The sequence below is a fragment of the Cuculus canorus genome, chromosome 8, assembly GCF_017976375.1.
Source record: "Cuculus canorus isolate bCucCan1 chromosome 8, bCucCan1.pri, whole genome shotgun sequence".
Lineage (NCBI taxonomy): Eukaryota > Metazoa > Chordata > Aves > Cuculiformes > Cuculidae > Cuculus > Cuculus canorus.
Genome location: NC_071408.1, coordinates 4,740,924 through 4,768,059, shown reverse-complemented (window position 1 = coordinate 4,768,059; position 27,136 = coordinate 4,740,924). Strand labels below are relative to the sequence as shown.

The window sequence follows — 27,136 nt, the reverse complement described above, 5'->3', positions numbered from 1 at the left end:
TCTGGGTACAACTAGCACAGCAAAAACTAGAACAGCCCACAGACTCCAGCACTCTGATGTGCAAAATTTCGAAAACATCTCACCGCGCCACCTCCTGTCACCTCTTAAGAGGCTGCCAGTTCACCTGGGATCAGCTTTTGTCATGCATATTCCCTGAGTTATTTCAGAAATTCATTTTGCAACAGCACCTCTCTTGCTCTTCTCCTCCCCACTTTCAGATTCATCACACAGAAACAATACACCAACCTTTTTCATCTGGCAGTGACAAAATACTATCACTCGGCAAGGAGTCATCCACGGCAGTATGAGCCTGCTCTTCAATACTACTAGCTATCTTTTCACGGCGGGAAAGCTTCTTCTCGATCTCCTTGGAAGATGGAACTGAGGGGCTCTCTTGGCGGCTGCTGGTACTACTGCATTATCAAGAGATAAATTTTCAAAAATTACTTTGTGTGTTTCAAAATGTTTATTTTGCACCAGTACTGTGTGCACCATAATTAACATTCCAGCAATAATGGACATGCAGATAGGTCGGGTTTGTTTTTAATATGCTGCTGGGCTACTTTAAAATTCCAAGCCTCATCAGGCCACCAACCGACAGTGGAAATTGTTTTTATTCTAACATAGAACGCAAGTGGTTGTAGGTATGCACGTCCTCTACCTGGCAATAAGCATTGATGATAAACCACTGCAAACATCTCTCCTTAGAGTTCTTAAAAGCATGAGCCAGACAGCGACACTGTTTTAAATGAGAAGAACTAATGAGAAGGACAAAATCATTCCAGCTGGTGAAGATCAGAGAAGGGCTGTGAGAAACTTCATAGGACTTAACTAGATCAGGTAAACGAACAGGAAACAAAAAGCTAAACTGTAGCAAGACACTGAAAAATAACAGGGAAACCTGTCAGATCGCAAGCAGCACTCCAGGCACTTCATGTAAAATCCCAAGCCAGTGCAAAGAAGCAGTGAGGAAAAAAAACCCCAATCCTACCCATCCTAACTAAAGGGCCAGATATACAGAGAACAGACCAGAAAGTAACATGTTACAGAGTTGGCAGTTCTACAGGCCCCTGCACTAGGATTTCAGAACACATGCTCCTGGGCTACATTCTAGTCCATTTAAAAAAGACAGAGCAAAATGAGAAGGGCATAAATTGCAAATATTTAGGACAGAGTCAAATAAACAGAGACTGAAAGTGACTTTTGGGTTACAAAGTTGAGGCAATAGAAAAATGTAAGTTGGCCACATAACAGAAATCAGAATGATCTCATCTTAACTCATCTGAACAATTTCTTACCAAAGCCAAGGCCATGTCCAAGTTTTGAACACCTGCAACAGCAGAGGATCCCACAGCCTTCCTCCACCCCCATTCCAGTGTCTGACCACTCTCACACAGAGTGCGTTTTTTTCCTTCGATTTTCCCCTTTTTGGAGTCTGTCAACATTGCCTTTTGTCATCGCACCAATCACCTCCTCAAAGAGTCTAGCCTCATGTTCCCTAAGAACACACCTTTAGGATATTGCAACTAGAACCCTGTCCCCTGAGCCTTCTCTTTTCTGGGCTGAGCTGGCTCAGTTCCTTCAGCCTCTCTCTCACATCACGTACTCCAGCATCTTAACCACCTTGTTGGTTCACCACTAGACTTGCGTCAGGATGTTAATGTCTTCTCTTTACAGAGGAGCCCCAAACTGGACACAGTATTCCAGATACAGCCTCATAAGAGCTGCGCAGAGTGGAACAACCACCTCCCTTCACCTGTTTGCTACACTCTTGCTAATTCAGCTGAATGAGAAAGCAGATGTGCAACTCTTAGTTTTAAGTTATGAAGATGAAAGCTTCCAGTTAGAACATATAGAGCAAATTAAAAACTGAAGATATTAATACATGACATTGTGGACGACAGCGTAGGTTTTCCTGTTGAAAGTTTAATACTGGCTTTCCCTTTTTATAAAAAAATTATTGAAGGAAATATCTTGATATGCCTTTGTACTTTAGTTCTTATTTACAGCAATAAACCCCTGTGTACTACAAACTCTTCTTACCTCTGATCATGAGCCTTTGATCTTGAGGACTCTGAATAACTACCAAACACCTGTGAGTACATGTGTTTTGAGTCACCTGTCTCCTCTTTACCTTGTGACATGGCACCAGACTCACATTTCCTGAGAAAGGAAAAGGACTTTGGTTAATCTGCATTGTCTCAAACCAAGGAATACTGCAGTTCTCATAAGCTTTCATCGGTTTACTAGAAGTAGTAACAGCTAAAATTTCTGAAAAGAGCACTTAAAGCTCAGATTGGTAAAATCATCCCATAAAACATTTAGAGCATCTTCTCTAAAATCAGTTGATGTTGCCTTTGGTGAAATAATTCTTCTTAAATATGACATCTTAATTTTTTTTTTTCCAAGAATAGGTTAAGCAAAACCTAAAAAAAAAAAAATCTTACTCCCCCATTCCCAAGATGTGAAACATTAGGCAAAACCTGTTTGTATCAGTTCGGGCTCTCAGCTGTTTCATGAACTCCGAGTGATGCTGCCGCTGGTGGTCAAACAAGGTGGTGACTGGAGCAGCTGGAGCGCTGACAGTATCCGAGATCCGTGTTTGGGCTAACTCTGTCATCTGAGTACCACAAAACCCAAAAGAATACAAAATGTTTATCAGTATCAAAATGGTTTTGAAAGAGAAAATAGGCATTTTCACAGGCAATTTACTGATTTATTGAACAAACACGTCAGACTCAGTTTTGACTATTCTGGTTGTGGGAGGGGCACAGTGCTCTGTAAACACATATTCTTTAACTTATGCAGACTGGAATTATTGATATGAAACTACAGGCATGCAAGACATTACTTATCATATCATTCTAATCAACTTTATCAAACTCTGACCAGCAGAATGATCCTCACATAATAAAAAATTCCAGATTTACCATTACATTTAATTTAAAAATTCATTTTAAAGTGCATCTTGCCCAAAGAGCACGAAATATTACTTCCATTCTAAAGGAAGCAACAGGATTAAGTCCCAATACCATACAGATTGTCAGGTCTAAAACTAGCAGTATTTAATAGGCAACCACAAAATATCCTTTTTAATGTATGGCAGTCACTGCATACATGACTACAAATAAGAACTTCAGAAATCATAGCAGATAACATTGTTTTTTAGAAACTTTAGAATTTAATATTTTTCTTCCTGTTTAAAGATCTGTCTCATGCAGAGCAGGAAATTATGGTTGGTTTTAAAGATAGGAATAAGTTGTATTTCAATAACTTTAATACAGATACTGCATTTCTTCATTAATTCTTCAATTTATGTATACAAATTTTATAGAAACAAGTTGATGATTTTTCTTCAATTAGATATTGTCTGTAAACCCAGTTTTATCTTCATTAGTACAAGAGTCAACTCTAAGCAAACACATGTGTAAAGTAGCATGCAGTACTCTCTCTTCTGTATAAGGTAAACGTCTAATTGAAAGCAATACAGAAAATTAACTCCATTCCTTTATAAATAAGAAATTACCGTGTACATCAAAAATTATTGCCAGTACATTGGTGACCGGCATTTCCATTGCTGCATTCCAGTTAAAATAAATGGTTGTTCAACTGAATATCAGGAGTCATTCATGAACGTGGATGGAAAAGTGACTCTGCTAGCCCACCATCACTGATAAGGTCACCCCCATCAATGTCTCTACTAGAACCTCTTACTCTCAGACTTCAAACTTTAAGACAAGATATTAAAACCCTATGCCAAATAAAAGCTGTCTGTTTCTTTTACCTTGTTTCTCAACCAGTTTCCACCCATTTCGGCTCTATAAGCTACACACGTTTCTTAGTGTTTAGACTTCACTACCTACTATCAACAACTACTGCACGTATCTGAGATGCCTGACCTTCTCTGCTCCTTTAACCTAATGCATTCCCCTCTACTCAAAAATGAAACTTTATATATTTGGCAAAGTCAAGTACAGCAATATTATTCTACAATCCCATTACCCATCACAAAAACAGCCTTTCTGAGCACCGACATGTGCATAAGCTTCGAAGAAACAGTTACGTTCATACTCATTATCCTTCTACACTCCATTTCATGACTCCAACCCACAGCCACATCAACTGCTAAACTATGAAAAAGCAAACCCATTTTTTGATTATTGTGTTTCTCATCTGTGTGTCAAGCAGCTGCCACATGTGGGGAACAAGTATAAAAACTTATAAAAAAAAAAATCTACATGCCACAAGAAAAATGAAAAAGAGACTCATAAAACCTCAAACTGTACCAAGCCAAAAGCTTTGTTGGCGATACTCCCTCCTTCTTTTTTAATTTTCTTTGTTGCTCTCCTACCTTCAAAACTAAGCAAAATTGCATTTTCCCTGCTTTTCTAGTTTAATTTGCATTTTAAGCAGATGCACTCCGTAAGGGATTGCTCCTGTAACTCTAAAATTTAATGTGTTAGGTTCACTATCGTCAATCTATCCACAAGAAAAAGAACTTCTTAACAGTTCATAAACTGCAAGATCAGAAGAATAGCGAACAGGGAGTTAAGGCTGCCAACTGGCTTCTAAGAAATGAAGCTAGAAAAGCACCTTTAAAGACCTATCATATGTCCCATTAATAAGGTGATGTTGCACTGAGAATGACACTGAATAGAATAAACTAGAAGCAAAAAAAATCAGATCTCACCTCACGGGTCTGGTGAGCCGCATCTGTAGTGAGAAGGGTGGTTTCCGCCTGCTTGGCTGCAGCCTTGCCCAATGTCTCTTGTACAGCCTCCTGCCGTGACTGGACCAGATGCTGCAGTGACTCTGCATGGACCTGTGTGGAAAACACAGCCAGTTCAGCTCTTCAAAATCTCCTGGCTGTAATAAGTATAGTTATATTTTTCAAAATCTGCTGGAAAAAAGGTTTTAAATTGGCCCCCAAGAGCTGTTCTCAGCTATATTAATTAACCCCCTCCACCATTTCCATAGGTTCACAGGCATGGATTTACTTACAGCATTTTGCCTCTTACACACTCCACAATTTTTGAAGGGCAGCATTACCTGAGCTGCCTTCTGCCTTGCCTCCTCCAGTTGTCTCTGACTTTCTAAAGCTTCTTTTTCAGCCTTGATTTTCAAGAGAGCTAAGTCCCGTTCGTGGCGCTGCTGCTGTGCCTAGAGATTAGGAAAACAAGTTATAACCATGCAAGTTAAATGGAAAGAGCTTTATTGCCTCAGCCATTGGCTGCAACTACCTGTGAAAGACCAAGATCTACTCTACTGGCGGTGCTTTTTCATATATTCATGAAGTTTTCATATATTCATGATGCACTATTTATATTTTTCTGAAAAATACCCTTTTCAGAGAACAAGAAATATGATCCAGCCTGAACAACTACACTGCATGGCATCGGGACCCAGCATCAAACCCAGCAAATAAATAATTAAGTTTTTATTTTACTCAAGTACCCAACCATAGCAGTGATTCTAATTAATGACGCACTCTCAAGTCACCAGTTCCTTGATGTCAACTTAAAAAAAGAAAGATAACAGACATCAGTCTTAAAAATGGACATTGTCAGATATGTTCCATCATGCCCATTACAGCTCTCCCGCATTGCTATTAAAAGCCTAACTTATCCTGATTTGATTAATTTTCTTCTAAAAGGAAAAGAATAAAGGAAGATTAGGACAAGGAAATATTTTTCCATTACCTTTAGAATCTGAGCCAGAGAAACAGTCTCCTGCTGGGCAAGTGAGATTCCTCGTACTCGTTCTATATCTGAAAGTTGTCGCACAGACTCCTCAATGGCACTGAGGTAGTTCAACTCTGCTGATAAACGATGTTGAAGACCAGCTGGAGAGTAATGCATGCATCCTGCAGGATAAAAATCACTGGTCAACCTCCACAGATTTTAGTGCCACACATGAGAAATATATTAAAAACAATACAACTGCTCTGACATTGTTACAGTCTTAACAGAAGAACTCACCGCTTGCTGAGGCTGCTCCTGCCACAGACCTGGTAGCTCCCAGACTCAAGTCAGTGAAGGCTCCGTTAGGCTTCAGCCCTGATGTTGTACTTCCAGAGAAGCCAGCAGGTGACTTGACTCTTTCTCCTGTGTTGCCTACAGAATCAAACTGCAACACGTTTTGGGAACCAGGAGATGGGGAAGAAGTTGGCGTCTTCTGGGATCTTCCCTTGTCCAAGAAACTGACAGTGAAATGAAAAAAGGAAGGAGTTGGTATTCTTCCAAGTTCAGTTATTTGATAAGAGAATAAAGCAATAACCTAGATCTTCCATTTACACACACCAAACAGTCCCACGCAAAAGGCACAGACCCATACAACAGGCAGTCTTTTATGGTTTACGCAGGCAATTTATTTATTAAGCTAAAGAGGATTAACAGTGGCTGCCTTTAGGAAATGCCCTCATGAGATGAGCTTTGTACAGATATCCCAGTTTAGGGTGAAGTTTCTAGAGCATCCTATTTCTTCCCCAAGCATCAAACCTAGTTAGCATACACTGAAAAAAACCCAAAACATTGCAATATCTATGTGTTCTACATGTCCAGACAAGCAGTTTCAGCGCGTCCTGTAAGGAACCTGGCGTGGGAAAGTCCGGATGCCCTTATCTGCAGGAGCATTTGCACACAGAAACAAGGAATGGTTTGGGTTGGAAGGGTCCTTAAAGATCATGTGGTTCCAACTCTCCTGCCATGGGCAGGGACACCTCCCACTGGCTCAGGCTGCTCCAAGCCCCATCCAACCTGGCCTTGAACACCTCCAGGGCTGGGGCAGCCACAGCTTCCCTGGGCAACATGGGACGGTGCCTCCCCACCCTCAGAGGAAAACATTTCTCCCTAAGATCTAAAACACATGTTTTGGGAGTCTGAGTGAAGAACTTTGTTTTACTCACAGGAAATTACAGCAACATTTTGATATCAGAACACAATGAACAGTATTTTTAAAAAGTAAACTGGTTACTCTCAACTCACGAATGCAACTGCACGCAATAAGCCATTGCTTGAGTCTCTTCTTGCACCAAAACGCAACAAAATACTTGAAGGCCAAAACTCTGACTGAAGCAGTTAGTAAAACACTAGAGAAACATTTCTTCTTAAGAGAAAGTTTAAGGCATCTCTTTCCAAACATACTGGAAATAGTGCAGACATTGCTTAAATTTACTATTCCAATTTATTAAGCAGAAGAGGATTAACAGTGGCTGCTTAAATGCCTTAGGAAGACATTCTGCTTTACTTGGCACATATTAGAAGTTCATAGGACCTTTCAAACACAGTACTGGGTATCAGCGAGTCACCAGTACAAGTCAGTACCCCAGAACTATCCTATACTCAAAGAGAAGGAAAGACCATTCATATAATTTGTTGCTTTTTAGAAAAAAGTATAGTCAAAACTAAGCTGAGCGTGTTTCATAACTCCCTTCCTTGCATAATTAGCAGTAAATAAACTGCATTCATTGCTAGACACACAGATGATGCAACAGGAAAAATAATTTTTCTCTTCCTCTACGTGCTTTCCTGAGGTGCAGTTCGTCTCTCAAAAGCATCAACCTAGAGCTGGGCAGGCTGACGAGCAGCTGCTGTACACAGGCCTAGCCACAAATGTCCACGGCTCTTACTGAAAAGAGCAAGATGCACAGCCTCACCAGCTACTTCTCCCCCAACTCACTTCTTACAGACCATTTGTAGAAGTGGAAATGAAAACTATTGCAGCACTTAAAGTACTGAACCTGACAGGATACCTATATCGGCCAGTTGTCCTTACAAAAACAGAGAGGTCCTTTGGGGAGGAATCACCGATCTACTACAGCCATCTACTTTGGGCTTTTTAATATTTAAAACACAGAGGAGAAAAGAACATTTTATGCATGCCCACCTTACTAACATTGGATCATTTGTGTTACTTTCCTTTTGCATATCCAAAGACACAGAAATTTTTGATAACATGCCATAACACTACCAAACTTAGGTATAACAGCATACAGTCTTATAAAGTTGATGTTACCTCATCAGGGAGTGTCCAGATAAGTTTTCTAACGTGCTGTCTGTATCTGGGTTCTGTTCATGATCTTTACTAGAAATCCTGCTACTCGATAAACACTTCTTTGCCTGCTGGGATCCCCACTCTAATTCAGACAGCATTTTGTCTTCTTCCACAGGAAAATGGGGAGAACTTCCATTGAAAGAGTCCAACCCTAAAAAAAAAAATCAACAACATTGCCAAAGTTCATGCTTGGTATTTTAAGTATGAACAGCTTAGCCATCAGGAGCCCCAAAACAATTAATAGAGAACCTTCTTCCCCAGTTAAAGACGCTTTTGAGTTAGAAATCTGTAAATCCAACAAGCCAGAAATGTAAATTTGGCAGCTTCCTACAGGAGGTTGAATTATCTTCTGTGTATTGTGTCCACTGTCAATAGAACAGTCACTTAGCTTTCACTTCAGCACATTATCAGTTTAAATAATGAAAACAAGCATTTGACTCTTCAATACTAATAATTAGAATAAAGTCTACCTCCTTTGTATAACAGAGAATTTTGAAAAGATAGGAAGAAATAATTTGGAAGGTCTAATCTTATTTTTCTAATCCTTTTACTGACTTTAAACCCAGCTTTTTTCATCCAAAGATGAAGCATAGCGGCAAGCTTACCGTCGCCTTCATAAATGTGGCCATAACTCTAATTTTTCAGCAGACTACTGGAATTTTCTCAGTATGGAATTCTTGTATGATAGCAAAATTAACTGAGCTGTTAGAAGGCTGGTTTTGGAAAGGAAACATTTCCAATACCATGAATTTCTTGTCTATTTAATATCAGGTGACTGTATTTTAAGGTTGGAGAATAATCAGAGTAAAAAAGAATTTAGGAAGGAATCACTGGAGGAATAAATTCTTCTATCAGTATTAGATTACAGTTTCCAGATATGTAGAAAAATTGCAATTTTCATAACAAGAAAACCCTAAAACCTCCTCCTCCAAAAAAACCCCTACAGCCAATACTGCACTTACGTTCTTTTTTCCGTCTCTTTTTAGAGGAAGCAGATGAGTGAGATGAGGCTGCAGACCGAGGTCCAGATGAATGTGGAGAAGCAAGCTCTATAGATCGAGGTTCATGGGGAGACTTCCTGCTAGGAATTTCTTCCTGGATACTTGAATTACTGCTGCCAGCAACACTAAAAAGGAGCACATTGACAGTGATTAACTATGGACTTCCAACATCTACATTATGCTGTGCACAAGAAATCTACCACGCTTCAAATAAAAGACAGATGGCTAAAAGTTCAGTAATTAGCCCATCTTGAAAGCATTGATTTTGAGATTAAAAAACAATGACAGTTAAAACACAAGGAAGTGGTGGTGGAAGCCTCATTCCTGGACGTGTTCAAGGTCAGACTGGATGTGGCTCTGAGCAACCTGATCAAGTGGAAGGTGTCTCTGCTCACTGCAGGGGGATTGGAACTGGATGGGGTTTAAAGGTCCCTTCCAACCCAAACCATTCCCTGATTCTGTAAGTTTGACATGATATGGAAGACATGGAACCATTCTTCCATATAACTTCCAATAACAAGAAACAGTAAAAGATGAGTAACAACCATCTTTTCCAATGCTAACTCTTCAGAGCTATTTGACTACAGACCTGAAAAACATAAGAATGACTCCATACATGACTGCATTTTAGATAACCTCTGGGCATACAGAGGTCATCAATTACTCAACAAAAATACAAGTTATTTCCAACGACTACAGAAGATTTGCAAATAAGGGGGTCAATGCATACTAAATAATACCAACAGAAGGCCTACCAAGAAGTTCATGAGAACAAAAGCATTTTCTTGCAGCCAACATTTACAGCACGCGGAAGTGCCTTTTGCCTTCCTTTCTTCTGAGGTAAAGTACCATCAACATATAAACACTACTGGTGGCCTTCCCCAAGGAGCTCAAAAGATATAAATGCACCTCATTACAAAAAAAAAAAAGGGATCTTATGAAAATCTGGAAGGCACACGACAACAGCAGTGAGATGGAGAGTTCAGGATTTACAGCTTTCTGATTTCAGTCCGAACAAAAGGCTTCAGAAGTTCTTGCAGACAATTTATCTATCCGTTACTAAGCATTACTGAACCTTTGCTGAAAGCTTTTTAGGCTTTTTACAGAATTTTGAAGTACATAAGGTATTTTAACACTTTCAAACCTCTTTTCTTTTTCCCAAAATTACAAAGATTAACCAACGGAGTGCTGCAGCCGCCACACAAGTTGGAGAACTCAATTTCACCTGACTACAAGGAGCCAGAACCTTGCCTAAAGATTCCTGTTAAGACTAAAGAAGAACAAAATTAAGACAGAGAACAGGAATGTTTTAATCATTGACTTTTAACCATGCTGGTTGCTATAATAACTGCAAGGTCCTAAGGAAACACCTCATCGCTTTGACTAGCATTACAACACAGGGTAACAGAGAAGATATCCAGCACATTTTGCAACAAATTTTGCATTAACTCTTCCCTGACAAATCCTGCATTTTTATTTTTACAAGGAATCTAGAGCAGTGTTACCTGAGGTCACGTGCAATCTTTTTGTCCGTTAAAGTGCTGCTTCCCTGCGATGAGGCAAAATCATCTTCGTAAGAAACCACACTCTCTGGAGGGCTCATAGCAGGGAGCAGTGGGCGCAGGAGGGAAGAGCCTCCACTTGACCTTTCATCAAACACTGAAGTGTGGAAAAAGAAGGGTAAAGACAAATCAAGAATGAAAATGCTCCCAGCCACGAGTTACAAAGACTTCCTTTCAAACACAAAAACATCAGAAGAATGACAATATAGCCAACCCACAGTTTTAACACAACATAACAGGCACAGTCTTCCTCTTTTTGTAAATTATTGAATATTCTACTTCATGCTCTCCAGTTAAAACATTGTTGAAGAGCACAGTGCTTCAGAGTAAAGCCATCTGCAGAAAATTTAAATGCAATCCTCTTTAAGGGAATAAAATGAAGGAAAAAAGAATCAAGGAAAAACACAGGAGAAAAATCAACTTATTGGAAAACCTCCCTCCTCAAAATGAAACAGTCCTTCTAAAAAGAAGAACAAATATGTACAAGAAATGAAAATTAAACAAAGCATCCTTCATGAGACATTTGTAAAGCATGTCCAAAGACACTAACACTTGAAATGTGCTCATTTAAGCAAGAGACTTTTCCTACCAATACACCAAAAACTTTACCTTTTCAAAAACCCATAGCGCTACCGGAGTTTTAATTGTCGCATTACTTTGAGACATTATTGAATAGCTCAGGTGAGCAAAGATGCAATGGGAAGTCTACATCATTCATCCACCAATGCTGTACATTTCTAACAATACAGCCAAGCTACCTTATTCTTGCATAGCAGGAACTCAGGATATATGCAAGCCGTCAGCAGGAAGCAAGTGCTGCATAAAGCATGCACTCCATCTTTCTGCCTTAACTGAAACAGGAATGATGAGTTATTTCAGATGAGCTGGAGCGCACAAACAGTAGGAGGATGCACATTTCAATCCAGAGGGTCTGTTCTCCGTGGTGGAGAGAACGACTTCCAAATGCACCCTGGGAAATTTAGATTCAGTATGCAATTTTGGATACAATAAATGTAAATTTACATCTACAATTCTATAACTATTAGTGTTCTTATTACACATAACCCAGCATACGAATTAGTTACTGACCTAGAAATACAGAGCCATCTAATACAAAAATAATCTGCTTCCAGCCTCAAACTGGGAGAGTTTTCTTTCCTTTTGTTTTTTCCCCCTTACACAAGAAGGCAAAAGGAAGGGGAGGAAATAATTTATGATCCAAAAGTAAAGTGAGAAAGCCTTACACAGATTCATGGTTAAGACATCTAAAACCACATTCCTTATCTGTGAAGTATAAAGCGTAGGAAGAAGTAAGACCAGGATAAAAGCAATTCACAAGAACTTCAAGAAATTTTTCCATCTTTACCTTCTTTACCTTTTCCATGAAGCTGGTAACTTTTCACAAAGATGTTGATGACGCTGTGGGGACTTCCTTTCGCCAGCTCCTGCCATGGTTCCTTGCTGTCTACGCCACTTGGCTGAGGGAAGAGAGGCAAATACTTCTCAGCTTCTTTCTTAAATTCCTTTATGGGATCAAAAGCATTTCTCTCCCGAATGCAGAAATCCTTCTCCTTTAATGTCTCCAGCATCTTCAGCGGCGACTGTTTGTGCCGGCCTCCCTCCTCTTCAGAGAGGCTTCCATCACTCAGAAGAGGTCCTTCACTGATGGAGTCAATGCTGGACTCATGAGGAATTACAGCTTTGTTTGGAGTATAAGCTTGGTTTTCACGCCCCAGGGAGTCGGTCTGCCTCTTGGATAAATGTCCTAGTATCCCCTCATGCCTGTTAGCAGAAGGGGACCTCATTCCAAGACTGACTGCAGCAGTATGAGGCCTGATGGTCTCGGGGAGTTTTTTAAATTCACTAAGGTTGCCTACACCAGGAAGGCTGTCATCAAAGGCTGTCTGAGACAGACAGGTATCCAACATTTTTTGGATTCTGGCTGAAAAAGCATCTTCATTTTCCTCTCTCACAGGAGGGCTCACAGCCTTTGCCCACTGCCCATCAGCCTGGTTTTCTTGCCTAAATCCATGGTCCGATTTCCACACAGTACCATAATTGATACCAGCCCCAGCTAACCTCTTGGCTTCACTTTCAATCCTGCTAGAAAGGGAAGCAGCTGTAGCTTTCAGAGCTTCAATTCGATCTAATTTGCTCTTATATTGGCTAGCAGTAGGTTTTACTAAGAGATTTTGCTGTGCAGCAGCTGAATTCAGGTATGGCTGAGGCATTAAGTTCAGTGATCCCATGGGTGCAGCATGACTCCTCCTGGCTGCCAACATCGTGTCACACTCCTTGGACAAAAGGTCCATCTGCTCCAGACTCCAGTGCTGCGAGCAAGGAGCTCCGCTTGAGCCCACAAGAGCTTGTGAGTGAGAAAGGTGGACTCTTGGGCTCAACCTTTCTGGCTGTACCCACGGAGGCTCCATCAAACTGCTCCTGAAATGAAAAGTCGACATTGAATTTGATGATTTATACAAGTGCTGTTATTTCAGATGAAAGCATCATTGCCACAGATCTGTTTTTCAAGACGAAAGAGTTCTTGGCTAGATCAGAGGGGCAGGGAATGGCACAGTTAACAGCTACACAACATTATCTAAAAAAAACCCAAAAACCAGCACCTTCCAAACTCAAAAAGTCATTTACAGTGTACTGGGTGTTTTAGAGTTGTAACATGCTGTGCATTTTGAGCAGCAGTGAGTCTTTTCTGAAGGTTTCCTGACTTCAAAAGGAAGGAAACATCTTTTTTTTTTATTTTGTTTCCCCTTCTCTTGGAATTTCATAGCCCCAGCCTTTCCCCTCTAGTGGAATCTAGCCCTTGTTCCACTGGTGCTGTCACTTTGAGCAGGCATGAGGAACACTTACAGAAAAGGAGGACTGGAAATACAAGAATGTTTAGAGTTATGCAAGACTTTTTTTTTTATTCCCAGTTAACTCCCATTTGCATGACAGGAGCTCTTTTGAGACCTTCATCAATATCACTTGCACATATTCAGAATACTAGGAAATCCATCAAGTCCCTCACAAGAAACAGCTTCTCTGTTTACTATGAGGCTCTCCAGATATCCTATGCAGCCTTTTAAGTCTCATCTCTCCCCTATTACTAGTGCTCACCTTTTTTCCTTATAAGGTTATGCTAATAGTATTTACTACCCCATGGTTCAGCAGCCTATTCCATACACAGCATTCCTAGCACCTTAGAACTTTTCCAGAAAGGAAACAGGCCTCACTGAGCTTACAAAGTCAGTGTGGATTGGACCAAGTTAAGGTACAGACAATGAAGCAGATATACGCTTAAGAAGCAGACATTCATTAAGTAATTAAAAATGAAGACACACTCGCACAACAAGAATATTAAGTATAAGACAGAAACTTAATGATGCTTAGTTCCTTACATTTAAGTGGTTGGTTAGACCTCAACTTGCAGTAAAAAAAAAAGCTTTGGTAATACACTGAGCAATTAAAAATGGAGAAAGCAGCATGAAAGGAAACAGGAAAAAGCTATTTCCAAGCAGAAGCAGAGGATTTCGGTGCTTTAGAGACAATAACTAGAGGCCTGAATCCACAAAAACATAGAACAGAAACACTGAACACATCAAACACGAAAGAAAAAAGAAAAATCAACAGATATTGAAATTCATATGATCAGCTTCGCTTGCCCGATGGCAGAGGAAATAGAGTCTCCCAATATGAAATGCACATTCCCTTGATGTCAGCAAAGCTTTAAGAGCAACTGACATTCATTTTATTTATTTACAGACTCACTAAACACCCACAACCAAAGTTTCCATATACTTTTCTGCATCAGCTTCCTGGAAGGAAACATTCCAGGAAACATTATAATTGCCATAAAGACAACTACTTTTGCTAGGACATGAACTTAAGCACCTTGTCTATTTTCAAGTCTCAGAGAAAAACTAGAGCATTTTCCTTTCCCTCAGAAGGTCCACAATGGCTCACCTCAGTAGCGGCTGCTGCGTCTCTGAAAGCGACATGTCACTGCTTGAAGATGCACTAGGAGGACGCTCTTGAGCCTTGTTTTCTTTGTCGGATTCCCCAGATGGCTGATAACCAGGTCTGGGCTAGAAATGAAGACAACCAGAAAAATGCATTTTCAAAAGTCTGTAGGAGTTTAGAAGCACTTGTCTCATTAAAATTGAAAAGGCTTACATTTCTCAGCGCAACATCACATCTTTCCTACCATGCAAAGACTTAAAACCACAAGATAGTTATGGTTTTGTCTCAGCAAAATGTGCAGAAAGAGCTTTGCCCACATACCGAACCAGTTCAGCGCAACACAAAATGAATATTAGTCTTTTATCATATATTAATATTCTTTATATTCAACTTCTGATTAATAAACTTATTTAACTCGCTGTTTATAAAGTTTGCCCACTGATGGAAAGCAATCTCAGATAATGCTCCTCAATTCATGGTTTGACTGATGCATACAGTTTTCTCAACAGCCAACCGCTACAGCTGCTGTTAGCAAGTATCCAGAGTTCCACTTCTATTTATAATAGAAAGATGATTGGCATTCACCTTTCTAGTAGGCTTTGCTGTGCCAAAAATCAGCCCTCAGCAATGAGGCTCTGGACCAAACCCACCACGCTTAAGCAAGGGCTATACTTTTTCCTAGTGCCATTTCTCTGCACCAATAGCCAGACCAGGACAAACCATGACCTTCCTAAAATATGACCTCCTATTCCTGTAAACAACTGCAACGCACCAAGTTAGTGCATCAGCTATACCTGTGTTTCCTGTACCGTAGGCTGCTGAGGTGGGTCTTCTAAAAAACTATGTTCCAGCAATAGTTTAGAGTAGGTCTCCTGTAAACGTTTGGCTGCTGAAGGGTCAGGAGGAGGCACGTTCTTGACTTTAGTAAAAGCCTCCTTCTGCCTTCTATAGAGCTCTTGGAGCCTTTTGTTCTTCTGTTCTGTTGCCTCCTTTTGTGCTTTCTTCTCTTCATTCTGCTTCTTCTTCCTCTCCTCTCGCTGTCTGATCATGTACTGCCGAACCTCATCTGTATCATAGTGACGTTTCTTAGAGATCACCTGAGGCTCCTCGCTGGCAGCTATCTTGTCCGGTTTCCTTTTGGTCGGACTGTGGCTCCTGCCATTTTGGGTAGGCAAAACAGATTTCTGATTCTGCTTTTCCACATCTTTCTCTTGCTTTGTACTCATGGAATCTAACTGCAAGTCATCCAGAATTCCACGTATCTCCATGGGCAGGAAGTCCTTATTTACAGGGGCGTGATCTTCTGGGTTATCATCTGGAAAAGCAGCCTCACGTTTCTTCAGGTTATTCTCAGACCGTACTTTACTCCTTGACCGGTCAGAACTTCTTGAAGAGGCTTTACAGGTAACATCCAGTCTGGAATCTGAACCTGTCCTTCCAATACAGCCTGCTAAAGAACAATTTGTATCAAATATTTTAGGTAAAAATCAAATTTGAGAACTACTGAAAAGAACTGCAAAAGTGAAGATGAGGGAGGAGTTCAGACCTCACTGTAAACATGCTTGTGTTCCACTCAGTGCCATACTTTGAATGTAGCACCCTTTGCTTAGGCTAAGCTCCCATCCTTTACACTCTCACCAGCCTCACCACCTCATGGGCATAAGCAGCACAGCAGCCACCGCCATCCCTCACTTGCCCTCCCTGACAGTCTGGATAAATTGTGGATTGGCTGGTGAGGAGTGTTATATATATATATATATATAAAAAAATATATAACTCTTATAACTCAATGAAGAGTTATGATGCACATGGATGACATTATATAATATCTGGGAGAACCAAAATTCCTGTAAAATAGGGATGCCCGAGCATAGCTTACACATTACATGCAGCACATCTGGAAAATTCAAGTGGCCTGTGGACCACTTCTAGCCATTCTTTCTCCCACCAGCTTCAAGAGGCAAAGACAAGTTGCAGGTGATTCATTGCTTTGGTTGAAACCCATTTCCCATCTTTTCCAGAGCTTCTGAGCACCTTCACAGCATGTCCTACCCCTCAAGTCACAGGAGGGGACAGGCTTCCCATCACACCAAGAGAAGTTCACCATCCACCCAGGAAGAGAGGTTATGCATCCCAACTATGGATGTGAGCAAAACTCTCCCTCTTCAAATCCCAGGCTAAAAAAGGGAGTTATTTTAATAAGCAACTGATGACATTCCATCTCGGAAGTCTGCTTTATTCCATAGACATGCAGTGTCATATGATAAATTAAGTAAAACAAAGTCCAGCAATGAAGGTACAACCCACCAGCCTTGGCAGCTCGCTCCCGTCCCGTTCTGTCACTAGATACAGCTCTTCTCTCCTGTTCTAGTTTGGGAGTGGGACCCAGTATCTTTTTTACAAGCTTTTGTCCCTCGCGCCAGGAGGATGCATTTATTATGTAGTTTCCACCTGCACAAGAAGTAATAAATAAAAGTCAAGCACTAGGCGGATTTTCCAACATATCAAAAAGAAGCATTCGTTACCACCGTTAATAATTCCTATGCCATTTCATTCTGTATAAGCTGTACGGCTGCAGTTACACAAAACAGCCCTAACAGCGATGTACTAAGGAGATGATCAATAACTCAATCATACAACATCATGGTTAGTGCCCACAGGTAGCACAAAAATCCCAATCACACTGTAGCATACTAAAACCCTACAAAAAAGAAACGATTTAAAAAAGGGTTATATAAGTTTACTGTAGAGGTCCGAGAAGCTGTTTATCTCCTTTTAAGTATGGAAAATTAAAAAAAGATAAAAGTATCTAAAATGTTGTAATAAGAACAAAAAAGTGGAGATAAAAAACAATTCATCTTCACATTAAAAGAATATTAGCTGATATTCTAGGAAGAAAAAAAAAAAGTAAAGATTTTTACAGCTAATTACTTGTTGAGACAGGTGTTTGGTGAGAGGTTAAAAAACATCAAGCAGCTATTGTTCTACACCAACACTGACTGACTGTCTTCTGGCTGGGATTTCTGCACCGCGACTGAAAATACCCGAGATAAGACCCTATTAGTTGGTACTTAATTCAAGAACAGATTACCTCACAGATGACAGACACCAAGTCAAAATGGTATTAGTATTATTTGATCATCCTACGTATAATTAAATGATAAAAACCAGGTATGGTGGCATCTTTAGTCAATGTAGATTAGATTAAATGCTGGGTTTATTCAACTCCCTTTTCATCCCATTGATTTCCAATATTATTAAAAATTTTTTTAAAAAATGATCTTAAAGACCTTTGGAAAAAAGCACCACATAGAAAAGTATTAATAACCTAATTCAGACCATTTAGCAGTATTTACGGCTAGAAAAACACCTAACTTGAACATCTAATATGCAGTTGATTTCTAACCCTTCAGTTCCAGAGTCTACCTGACAGCACCGCCTAAGTGAACCCTGACACTGCGGCACGAACACAGCACCCACAGATAAAAACGGACCACACTCTAGGCCCTACAGGACCAAAGGCCTGGTACAGAAGCAGCTTCAAGCGAAATCCAGGACAGCAGATTACCCACAGTGTTTTGGTAATCCCAGTCATAGAAACATAGAATCACCAGGTTGGAAAAGACCTCTTGGATCATCGAGTCCCACCACTCTTATCTGCCACTAAACCATGTCCCTGAGCACCTCATCTACCCGTCTGTTAAACCCCTCCAGGGATGGTGACTCCACCACCTCCCTGGGCAGCATCTGCCAGTGCCCAATGACCCTTTAGGTGAAAAATTTTTTCCTGATGTCCAATCTGAACCTCCCCTGGTGCAGCTTGAGGCCACTCCCCCTTGCCCTGCCCCTGTCACTTGGGAGAAGGGGCCAGCACCTTCCTCTCTACAATTTCCTTTCAGGTAGTTGTAGGCAGTGATAAGGTCTCCCCTCAGCCTCCTCTTCTCTAGGCTAAAGATTCCCAGTTCCCTCAGCCGCTCCTCGCAAGACTTGCTCTCCAGTCCTCAATCCCCACTCCCCTTCCTTTTCCTTATTATAAGCCAGAAGGGGGAAATCTGTTCAGACAGAAGCCTGCAACCCACCAGCTACGCACTGACTAACAGCACCCTTGCTTGTTGTAAATTAGCCAAATATTTTATAAAGCTGTCACTTGAAACGTGTCACTACAACCCTCTCTGAAACCGAGGTATCAGCCAAAGGGGTTCTTCTGCCCAGCTCACTGTTCTCAGTTACTCCTGTGTGTGCTTAAAAAGGCAGTGTAAAGTCTCATCTTCCATTTCAAGTCAGGTGTTTGAACCAAAACACGCTAGCGGAGCGGAACATGAGCTGTGGCTATTTATAGCCCCAGCTACATTAGGCAGTTTCTTACTCCGGTGACTGGAGGAGGACAGACCATCATGGATATGCCACTTAGATCTGGTTTTTATCTTCTAGGGATTTCATGCCGTCATTCTCCTCACATTAAATCCATTATGGAGAATAACCACAGCCACTAAAACTTTCAGCAGTCTCTGTGCTCCCCCCTCACTTGGAACTGTCACAAACACATGAGTTAAATTAGTGCAGTTCCTTGAGTGTCAATAGATCAGCACAGGAAGGAGCAAATCCATCCTTATCACTTACTTATAAGTATTAGTGTTCATTACCAGAAAACTCACATGCAGCTTCATGATTTACAGCATGCAGAAGCGCAAATTCATGCTCTAAAAACTTCTTTGTAATGATTTTTAAAGCAGCTTTTTTTTCTTCAAGAAAGCGTTTACTGATTGTGGGTCACTGTACATAAAGAGAAATATAAAACCCCAACAGGGGCAAGAGATACCTCACTTCACATTTATTTAAAGAAAAAAAAAATTCTGTAGTGTGACTGCAGTCATAACTATTTCCTTCGCATGAATTAAACCCAAATACAAAGCAGATGTGGAAGTCTTCCTGATTCTTTTGCTACACACAATATCAAAGGTTAACATTACCAAGAAAATCAGAAGCACTGGCAGAATTCCACACGTAGTTAATTTAATTTTCTACTGGCACTGCTCTATAGTCACCTGCTCACATCATCTCCTCAAAATATTTTAATTTTATTAATGGACAGTGGAAACGTCAGGCAACAGCAAAAAATAAAAAAATTTTAATTGGTAAAAGAAATAAACACTCCTTTATAAATATCAAGATTTGTACAGCTTGTAAGGAATGTGTTTTTACACTCTTTCACTAACTGAAAAAAAAACAAGAATGGGTCAAGCCAGAACTGCAGGTTCAGGACAGCAACAACTTGACACAGGATGAGGAAGAGCAGCAGCCAGAGAAGACCCAGAAGAGCACTCTGCTCCCTGCTTCCCCACTGAGAAATCATACAAGAGAACAGCTTTCATTGCAGGCTCTTCTCACAGAGAAGGGGAACTCAGCAAGTCCCCTCCATTCCTCCTCTCAGGGTTATTCCCTGAGCTGTAAGTCAGGCACTAACAAGCACGAACACAAGCAGGATCCACAACAGGGCTATTGCTGCTTCTTGTCCGCGTTGGCCCAACAGATACCCAAGCACAGCCCCCTGTGCCAACAAACACAATCTTCGGCTGTTTCTTTAAGGTGCAGACAGCAAGGGGAAAGGAGAAAATTAAAATAAACCAAAAAAAAGCGCACACAGCCAACAACCAACCACACCACCCCCACCCTCCAGTGCAGTGCATGGTCTATAAACACACTACAAGGACATCATTGCACATCTGAGGACACTTTGAAAGCAATATGCTTTAGTATTTCTTAATTTCTTGAGGCAAAATTCATCTCTGCAGGACACACGACAGTCTTTCCTCTGCAGTACAGCTACTCACCTTGTTTGGACTCTGGACCTGACAGCCGTGCCAGTTTTTGCACCTTGCGCACTGGTCTGGTTGCTTTTTTCTCTTTGTTTCTCTCCCTAGGTTTTCCTTTCACTGTTGAATCATCTAAAAACAAAGAATAGCTGTTAGGTGATATCTCACAGGAAAGAACATGGAATAAGAAGGTTGCTTCAACATTCGCCTTGAAAAAAACAGAACTCGGAGAAACAATAAAAATCACTGACTCTCATAGATTATATACTAAGATCAATTACTCCCAGTCCAGCATTTTAAAATCCTCATAGCATGACAATTCTGTTTACCTGTGCACTGAGACACAGCAAAGCCATAACAATGCCGTAAGAGATCTTTAGAAAGTTCGTTTTCCATTTTAAAAGAAATACTGACAGTTTGACAGGAATAATTGTTGATTCTCTTCTACTAAGGAAATTACATTTTAGAGTATCCATGTTCCACAAAAGCACGTAGTTCCTTCACTCCTGAAACACACAGGCTGCTGCTTCCACATTAACGCATGACAGCACATTCACTCGTTGCATCCATGCTGGAGCGTGACAGACAGGATACCCGTGCGCTCTACTTCCTGCAAAATTCGCTGCAGAATTCACCCAGTGATGCAGAATCGTTCTGTATCACCTAAACCCTCATTTATAACACGATTAGGTTTTAGGCTTTAGACATGCCAGAAACAGTTACCAAAAGTAGAGTCAAATTTTACTAAGAAATCAAAAAGAAAACCTGGGAGGTGTCTCAATCTCTACCCCACTGAGTGGGCTTCCCAGCTGCTGAAGCTACAAAGCAGAGACCAGCACTGCCCAAAGACAGGCAAACTGTACACTCAGTCTCAGCAGTCTATGCTAGATGTTTTCCAAGACGCGTTAAAGCACTTTAGTTTACCCGCCTTGAAGATGCTCTTTTCTTAATCCCAAAAGCAAACTACAGATTGTGGACTTCATGGTCACTATTGAAACTGTTTTCTTGTTCCTCATCTATTACGAACACAATCAATCTAAAAGAACCAGGATGCAACTCCCCCCACAGATAGGTCTGAAGCTTTATTTAGTCGCCAATACTAATTTTAACAGCTCTTAATTTCAGCTGAATCCACTGCCTGATGGATGCTCATAGGAAGTATCAGAGACAGAATATCAGATCGTATTAAAGGAAGTGGAAAGAGAATTTTAAGAGCCTTTCTTCAAGGCTTCTTACAAATTCTCCAGTTGTCTTTGAGGCTGACAACAAGCAGAGGGAAGAGAAAACCAACACACCAAGTCCCAAAGGCCTCAATTACTGCATTTGCAGAAATCTAGCTCACCTCTTTAAGTGACAAACAGTTCCTTCCTGATTCCAGGAAACTGCAGGCTGCTTCCTGCTCATTCTATTCATATTGCAGCAATTTTATTCTACTAAGTCCAATCCTGAACACCTTTAAGACACAATTACTGGAAGCGTGGAGTCCATACAAAATCCTTTAGCCTAACCAAAATAAAGATATTCTGCATGGTCTACGTGTACATGTGAAAAACCTCATTGCATTAAAGAGCACTACCTCTGTAGATATCGGAGATCTTAATGCTTATTGTAGCACTTGAAAGCATGGAACAGTTTGATACAACTGACTCTACACACCCCAAACAACATATGTTGTAACTTTAATAAAGAATTAACACATGGATAGATAATCCAACAACCTAAAAATACATTTACAGTATATATGCTGTGTAGCACCAGCATTTGATTACTTGGAATCAGCTATTCAATATAATCTTTTCAGGTCAGAAAGGAGACCCGTTCCATGACAGCTGTTCTACGCAGGGCATCAGGACAGGCATATGGCTAAACACACGCCCAGCTCCTTTCTTTAGTAGGCACAAGTCCACTGAACACACCATCCAAATGCCCTTTTGGTTGGACCTATCCACCGCACATATGAAACTTCTCAAAAATTTGAATTTCTATAAGGATCTCCTCTATCATTCATGTTATGCTTGTCAAAACTGGAAAAAAAAAATGGCAGTGGAGATGGAAAGTCTGCAAACGTTTGGCATTAAATGCCTGGACTGACCGTGAATAGATTAATTGCAAAACAATTTTCTTGAAAAGAAGCTGCTGTCCTTTCTGAACCTTTTATTTTTTTTTGAGTGATTGCAGAAAATAATCCTCAGTGGCTTGTCAAGCACTACAAGTAAAAGGATCTAAAACTTTCCATACCTGCCGCTATACTAGCAACGTACAAAGACACCTACTGGTTTACAATCTCATCACATCTCCTCCAGTCCTAAATATATTTCATCCAACAAGAAAAGTTATTTTTAATATATAATAAGCCAGCTCTTAAGCTGCAAAAGTAGAGGTTCTCAGGGGATTTTATTTTCCAATCTGTTTCTTTTGATTCAACTGTTCTCTTTCCCCTCCCCCAACAGTCAAAAGCAATTCAACCTTACAGTGCTCTGCTGTACCCAGCCTAGCACATCAAACAGCACACTTGGGCATCCTACCCTCCATCACCCAGAGAAAAGAGCTGCCAATGGTACTGCAGATTTCCAGAGTGAAAAATTAATAAAGATTGGGGTTTGGAGCAGTAAATTTAAAAATATAGAGCATATATCACAGTTTTGGTCTATTAGCAGCATAACTATCAAGCAAATATACAGCATTTATTTATCATTTTTGCTTATATTTTTAAGCATCAAAATAGTGTTGCTAGATGAGTTCATCACCTAAACCAGATTTTTTTTCCTGTGCTGTCATTTTGCAACAACAATATTTAATGTTTTTCAAAAGACCATTAAGCAAAGAGGAATGAGTAGCTGTTTTCCAAGCTTTTAGCATTCACCATTCTCTCCTACACCTTCGTGTGGAACAAACCCCAAAGGCAATGCTCTGTTAATTTACTACTGCAAAGATGTATGGTCGCCCCTTCCATATCCAATCCAATCCTTACAATACTGAAGGTAAAAGAGTTGTAGAGGAAATACAATCCAGATTATTTAAAACACTTCTTTAACCTGTTCTCCCACTCCCCATGGAGTCCAGGGAAGACCTCTAAAAACGCCATTGTGCACAAACCTCTGGGTCATAAATTTCTCCAAGAACTTCGGGACTTGGATTATTCTCATATAAAGCACTGAAGTCCTACAAGTTCACAGGTATTAAATCAACCCAATGCCATACTATCTCAGCTGCTCCACGCACGCCTGAAGGCATTCCCCCTTCTACTGCAGCCTTTAAACACATTTCAATAATAGTTCCCAAGACCTTCCACAGCAGATGCACCTTGTCTCTCCTTTAGTCACGTGTACATTACAACTAAACTATCGACAAATCCCACAGCAGCTTCAGGACCGAAAATTTAACACCACACTGAACCAAGCAGAATGCAGGCTTCAACATACGGTGCACAAATCTCTTTAACATCGTTAAACATGGCAAAAAAGATATGAAAATTGTTCCAATGAGATAATATAGGTTTCACCAAAACCAAAAAGTAGTTCGGTTTTGTCCTCTTAAACAGGAAACTGCATTCAATCAAGCAAATGTGTACAAAGAAGTTACAAAATTAAACAAAAATTGTTCTAATGAAGGCTTTTTTAAAATTCTTGTCTCAAAGAAAAGATGTCATCTGATTCTTTTCAGGACTGATTTTTCTATTAAAAGCATTTTAGTGAGAGAATGGGGAGAGGGATTGTGGCTTGGGTTTTTTGTTGGACAAGTTACTTCTCCTGTGGAAAGAAGAACAATATATTCAACAGTCATTGCTTCAATTTTTTTTGTTTCTATGACTTTGTTGACTTGTACAAAATTAAATTCTCTGCCTCTTGGAGAAGGTTGCGTGGCTTCATCAATTCAGTTTGTGTCTCACCTGCTAACTGGAGTGCTATATCTCTGTACAGCTTCTGACTAATGTGGAATTCTTTCTCATGCCAGATCTTTCCACCTGGAGAGCAAACCTCTGTTTCGGCACAATTGAAACCTGAAATTGAACAATTTAAGAGTTTAAAATAACTGCGTAAAAAGTAAAAAAAGCTTTTTCAGGGTGGAAAGGATAGGAAACTGCCAAGAATGAAATGAACTACTTGAATTTCTGACACTAAATTAGAAGAAAGCAATATACCAGTCTGAAAAACAGCACACTGGATGAAGAAAAGATTATTAAAAAATGCAAAATGCTTTCCAAATCAAATCAATGTTACTAAACTTTGGGACCACCAAAATATCAAAATAAACCCAAAAACTAATACAGTGAGCTGCTTTTTTATAGTAATTTGTAAGAAGAGATTAAGAAAAGACAGGAAGAATTTCAAAAGAATCCACAATTCTGTAAATAGGCAAGAATTTCTTTTTTTTCCCTGTCCACATCTGCGAATAAACCACGCTATGCACTCCTGTAGTACCCCAAAACAGCTATGAGTCACGTCTGTGTTTCAACATGTGGCTCAGCGAACTGAACTCTGCTCCTTCACCCCATATAACCAACAGGAAGGGATTCTGCACCTCCTTACCTCTGTATGATGGAGCAGCAGGTGCAGATGCCACTTTCCTGACCTTGGGAATCACCACGTTCTCCACATTTGTGACCACGACAGGTTGCTCCACGTATTCCGAGTGCTGTCCTCTGCCACCCAGTCCTTCAGAATGCTCCCACTGCTTTCGAATCCGCTCCTTCAGCTTCTCCAACTTTGCATCGTGTTGCCGCCGTTTCAAGATTTCCAGTCTATGAGCACTAGAAGTAGTTGTGGCAGAATGGGAAGACACTTGCAGGTCACTGTCCTGGGATGTGTTACTCTGAGGAGTTTTAGTTCTACTACTCTCATCTCCTCTGGAGCCACTTGTTTTTTCCTCTTCCAGCCTTGGAGGTGTTGCACCCTTATGAAATGCCTCATTATTCTGCAAGGCATCGATTGTTGGTCGGTCATTCAAATACCTGACAACAGTCTCATCTGCAGCAGAACACAGGCTTTCAAGATCTCTGCTGTGTAGATCCCGTTCATGTACCATATGGCCTGTTATTTCAGTCCTCCCTTCCACTTCACCGAGGTCCAAACTAGAGAGCTGTTGCTTGGACTCAAGCTGGCCAGAACTGTGATGAGGCGGAGATGGATCCCTGATATAATAGAAGGAAAAAGAAAGTCACCATCAAAACACAAGTGTAGAACTTTCCAACCCAGCAATCAGCAGAACTACAAGAATTCTCTCCACTTTAACGGCAAGTCGTTTTAAAGTTTGATCACCATACATTTAGTAGTGCAAGTCTGACAACACTGAAAGAGGTTTCTGTTCAAAATTTAATCTTCTGCACTCTCCAGCTGACCAGGACTGTATTTGAGGTTGAGAAGCTGAAATTAGGGCATGGAAAAAAAATCCACAAGCACTACGTTACCTTTCCACTTAAAAAAAAAAAAAAAAGCTTTGAATAAAAACCAAGTGTAAAACACATTAGAAGCACTGTTAATATGATCTCTAAAACAAAGCAATGCACACATGCACAGTTCCTGGAGAACACATGTATTAGCTGGGAAAACAAATTAATTGTACCAACCCCTCCTGTCCTGCATTTGAACATTAAAAAGGCAAAACCCTGTCCAGAGCTTCAGAGTGAACTGGCTACGTTGCAACAACTGTAAAGCTTAGGACAGGTCAGGAATCCAGAATTCAACAAACTACAGATCTCTCAGTGCCTTTTCTCAGAACACACAGGCTTCATATTTTGAGTGGACTCATGGTACATATGCTGTCAGGAAAAGAAATGTTTAATGTTTTTACTGATGAGGGGCTGATGATGTGAAAACCTGGCACCTAAGCCAGCTGGCTCGCTTCTTCAGCAAGTGTGTTTACAGAACTCATTTAAGTCCCATTTAAGTGAGGCCATAACACTGTGTTTGTGGAATTGCCTACCTCTCTCCCACTAGCAGCACACATCTGTCCTACAGTGTAGAACCACTGCCAATCAACATAAAAGTTGAGTGGTTTAACTGCACAGAATTTTAACAAAAAAAAAAAAAATAAATATATACACACGCACATACACACGTACTTTGATTTGTCTATCCATTATTACAGGCTGAGAGAGTTGGGGTTGTTCAGCCTGGAGAAGAGAAGGCTCCCAGGAGACCTTATGGTGACCTTCCAGTACTTGAAGGAGCTACAAGAAAGCTGGAGAGGGGCTGTTGACAAAGGCTTGCAGTGATGGGCAAAGGGGCAACAGGTATAAACTGGAGAGGGGCAGATTTAAAATAGATATAAGGAAGAATTTCTTCACCATGAGAGTGGTGAGGCACTGGCACAGGTTGCTCAGGGAAGTGGTGGCTGCCTCATCCTTGGAGGTGTTCAAGGCCAGGTTGGATGGGGCTTTGGGCAGCCTGATCTAGTTAGAGGTGTCCCTGCCCATGGCAGAGAGGTTGGAACTACATGATCTTTAAAGTCCCTTCCAATCCAAACTATTCTATGATTCTATTCTATTATTCTGGGTTTTGTTTTCCTTTAAGCATAGGCTAAAGGCTGTTCTCAGAGAAGGAGTAAAGCATTAATGTAACAGCTGATGTTAACACTCCTCAATACGACATAGTTGCCTTACTGCAGGAAAGTTATTCTTTTCAATTTAATATAACAGCATTAGTCTAGCTGCTCTCATTTTCTTCCTTTCCCTGAAGTCTATAAAATTCACTACATGTTTTCAAAACTAATAACTGATGTAAATTATTCCTGAACCAAACCAGTCTCCTAT

The 27,136-nt window shown here is 40.5% G+C and overlaps 1 protein-coding gene across 10 annotated transcripts in view; it reads right to left on the bottom strand.

Annotated features, from left to right (window-relative positions):
- Positions 1–27,136, bottom strand: part of CEP350 (centrosomal protein 350) — a 79,260-nt gene that overhangs the window by 35,802 nt on the left and 16,322 nt on the right. For 4 of the 10 annotated variants that reach the window (XM_054072962.1, XM_054072970.1, XM_054072966.1 and 1 more), the window contains 17 exons: positions 24,915–25,516; positions 24,275–24,385; positions 20,404–20,517; positions 16,880–17,023; positions 15,367–16,022; positions 14,576–14,697; positions 11,982–13,054; positions 10,559–10,712; positions 9,015–9,178; positions 8,014–8,203; positions 5,979–6,199; positions 5,700–5,863; positions 5,002–5,160; positions 4,691–4,822; positions 2,484–2,620; positions 2,044–2,163; positions 247–413 (listed from right to left, as the gene is read on the bottom strand). In XM_054072962.1, the coding sequence (XP_053928937.1) occupies positions 247–413; positions 2,044–2,163; positions 2,484–2,620; positions 4,691–4,822; positions 5,002–5,160; positions 5,700–5,863; positions 5,979–6,199; positions 8,014–8,203; positions 9,015–9,178; positions 10,559–10,712; positions 11,982–13,054; positions 14,576–14,697; positions 15,367–16,022; positions 16,880–17,023; positions 20,404–20,517; positions 24,275–24,385; positions 24,915–25,516 (4,430 nt within the window). The remainder of the gene's footprint in view (positions 1–246; positions 414–2,043; positions 2,164–2,483; positions 2,621–4,690; positions 4,823–5,001; positions 5,161–5,699; positions 5,864–5,978; positions 6,200–8,013; positions 8,204–9,014; positions 9,179–10,558; positions 10,713–11,981; positions 13,055–14,575; positions 14,698–15,366; positions 16,023–16,879; positions 17,024–20,403; positions 20,518–24,274; positions 24,386–24,914; positions 25,517–27,136) is intronic. The other 6 variants (XM_054072968.1, XM_054072972.1, XM_054072967.1 and 3 more) reach the window with 5 other exon arrangements.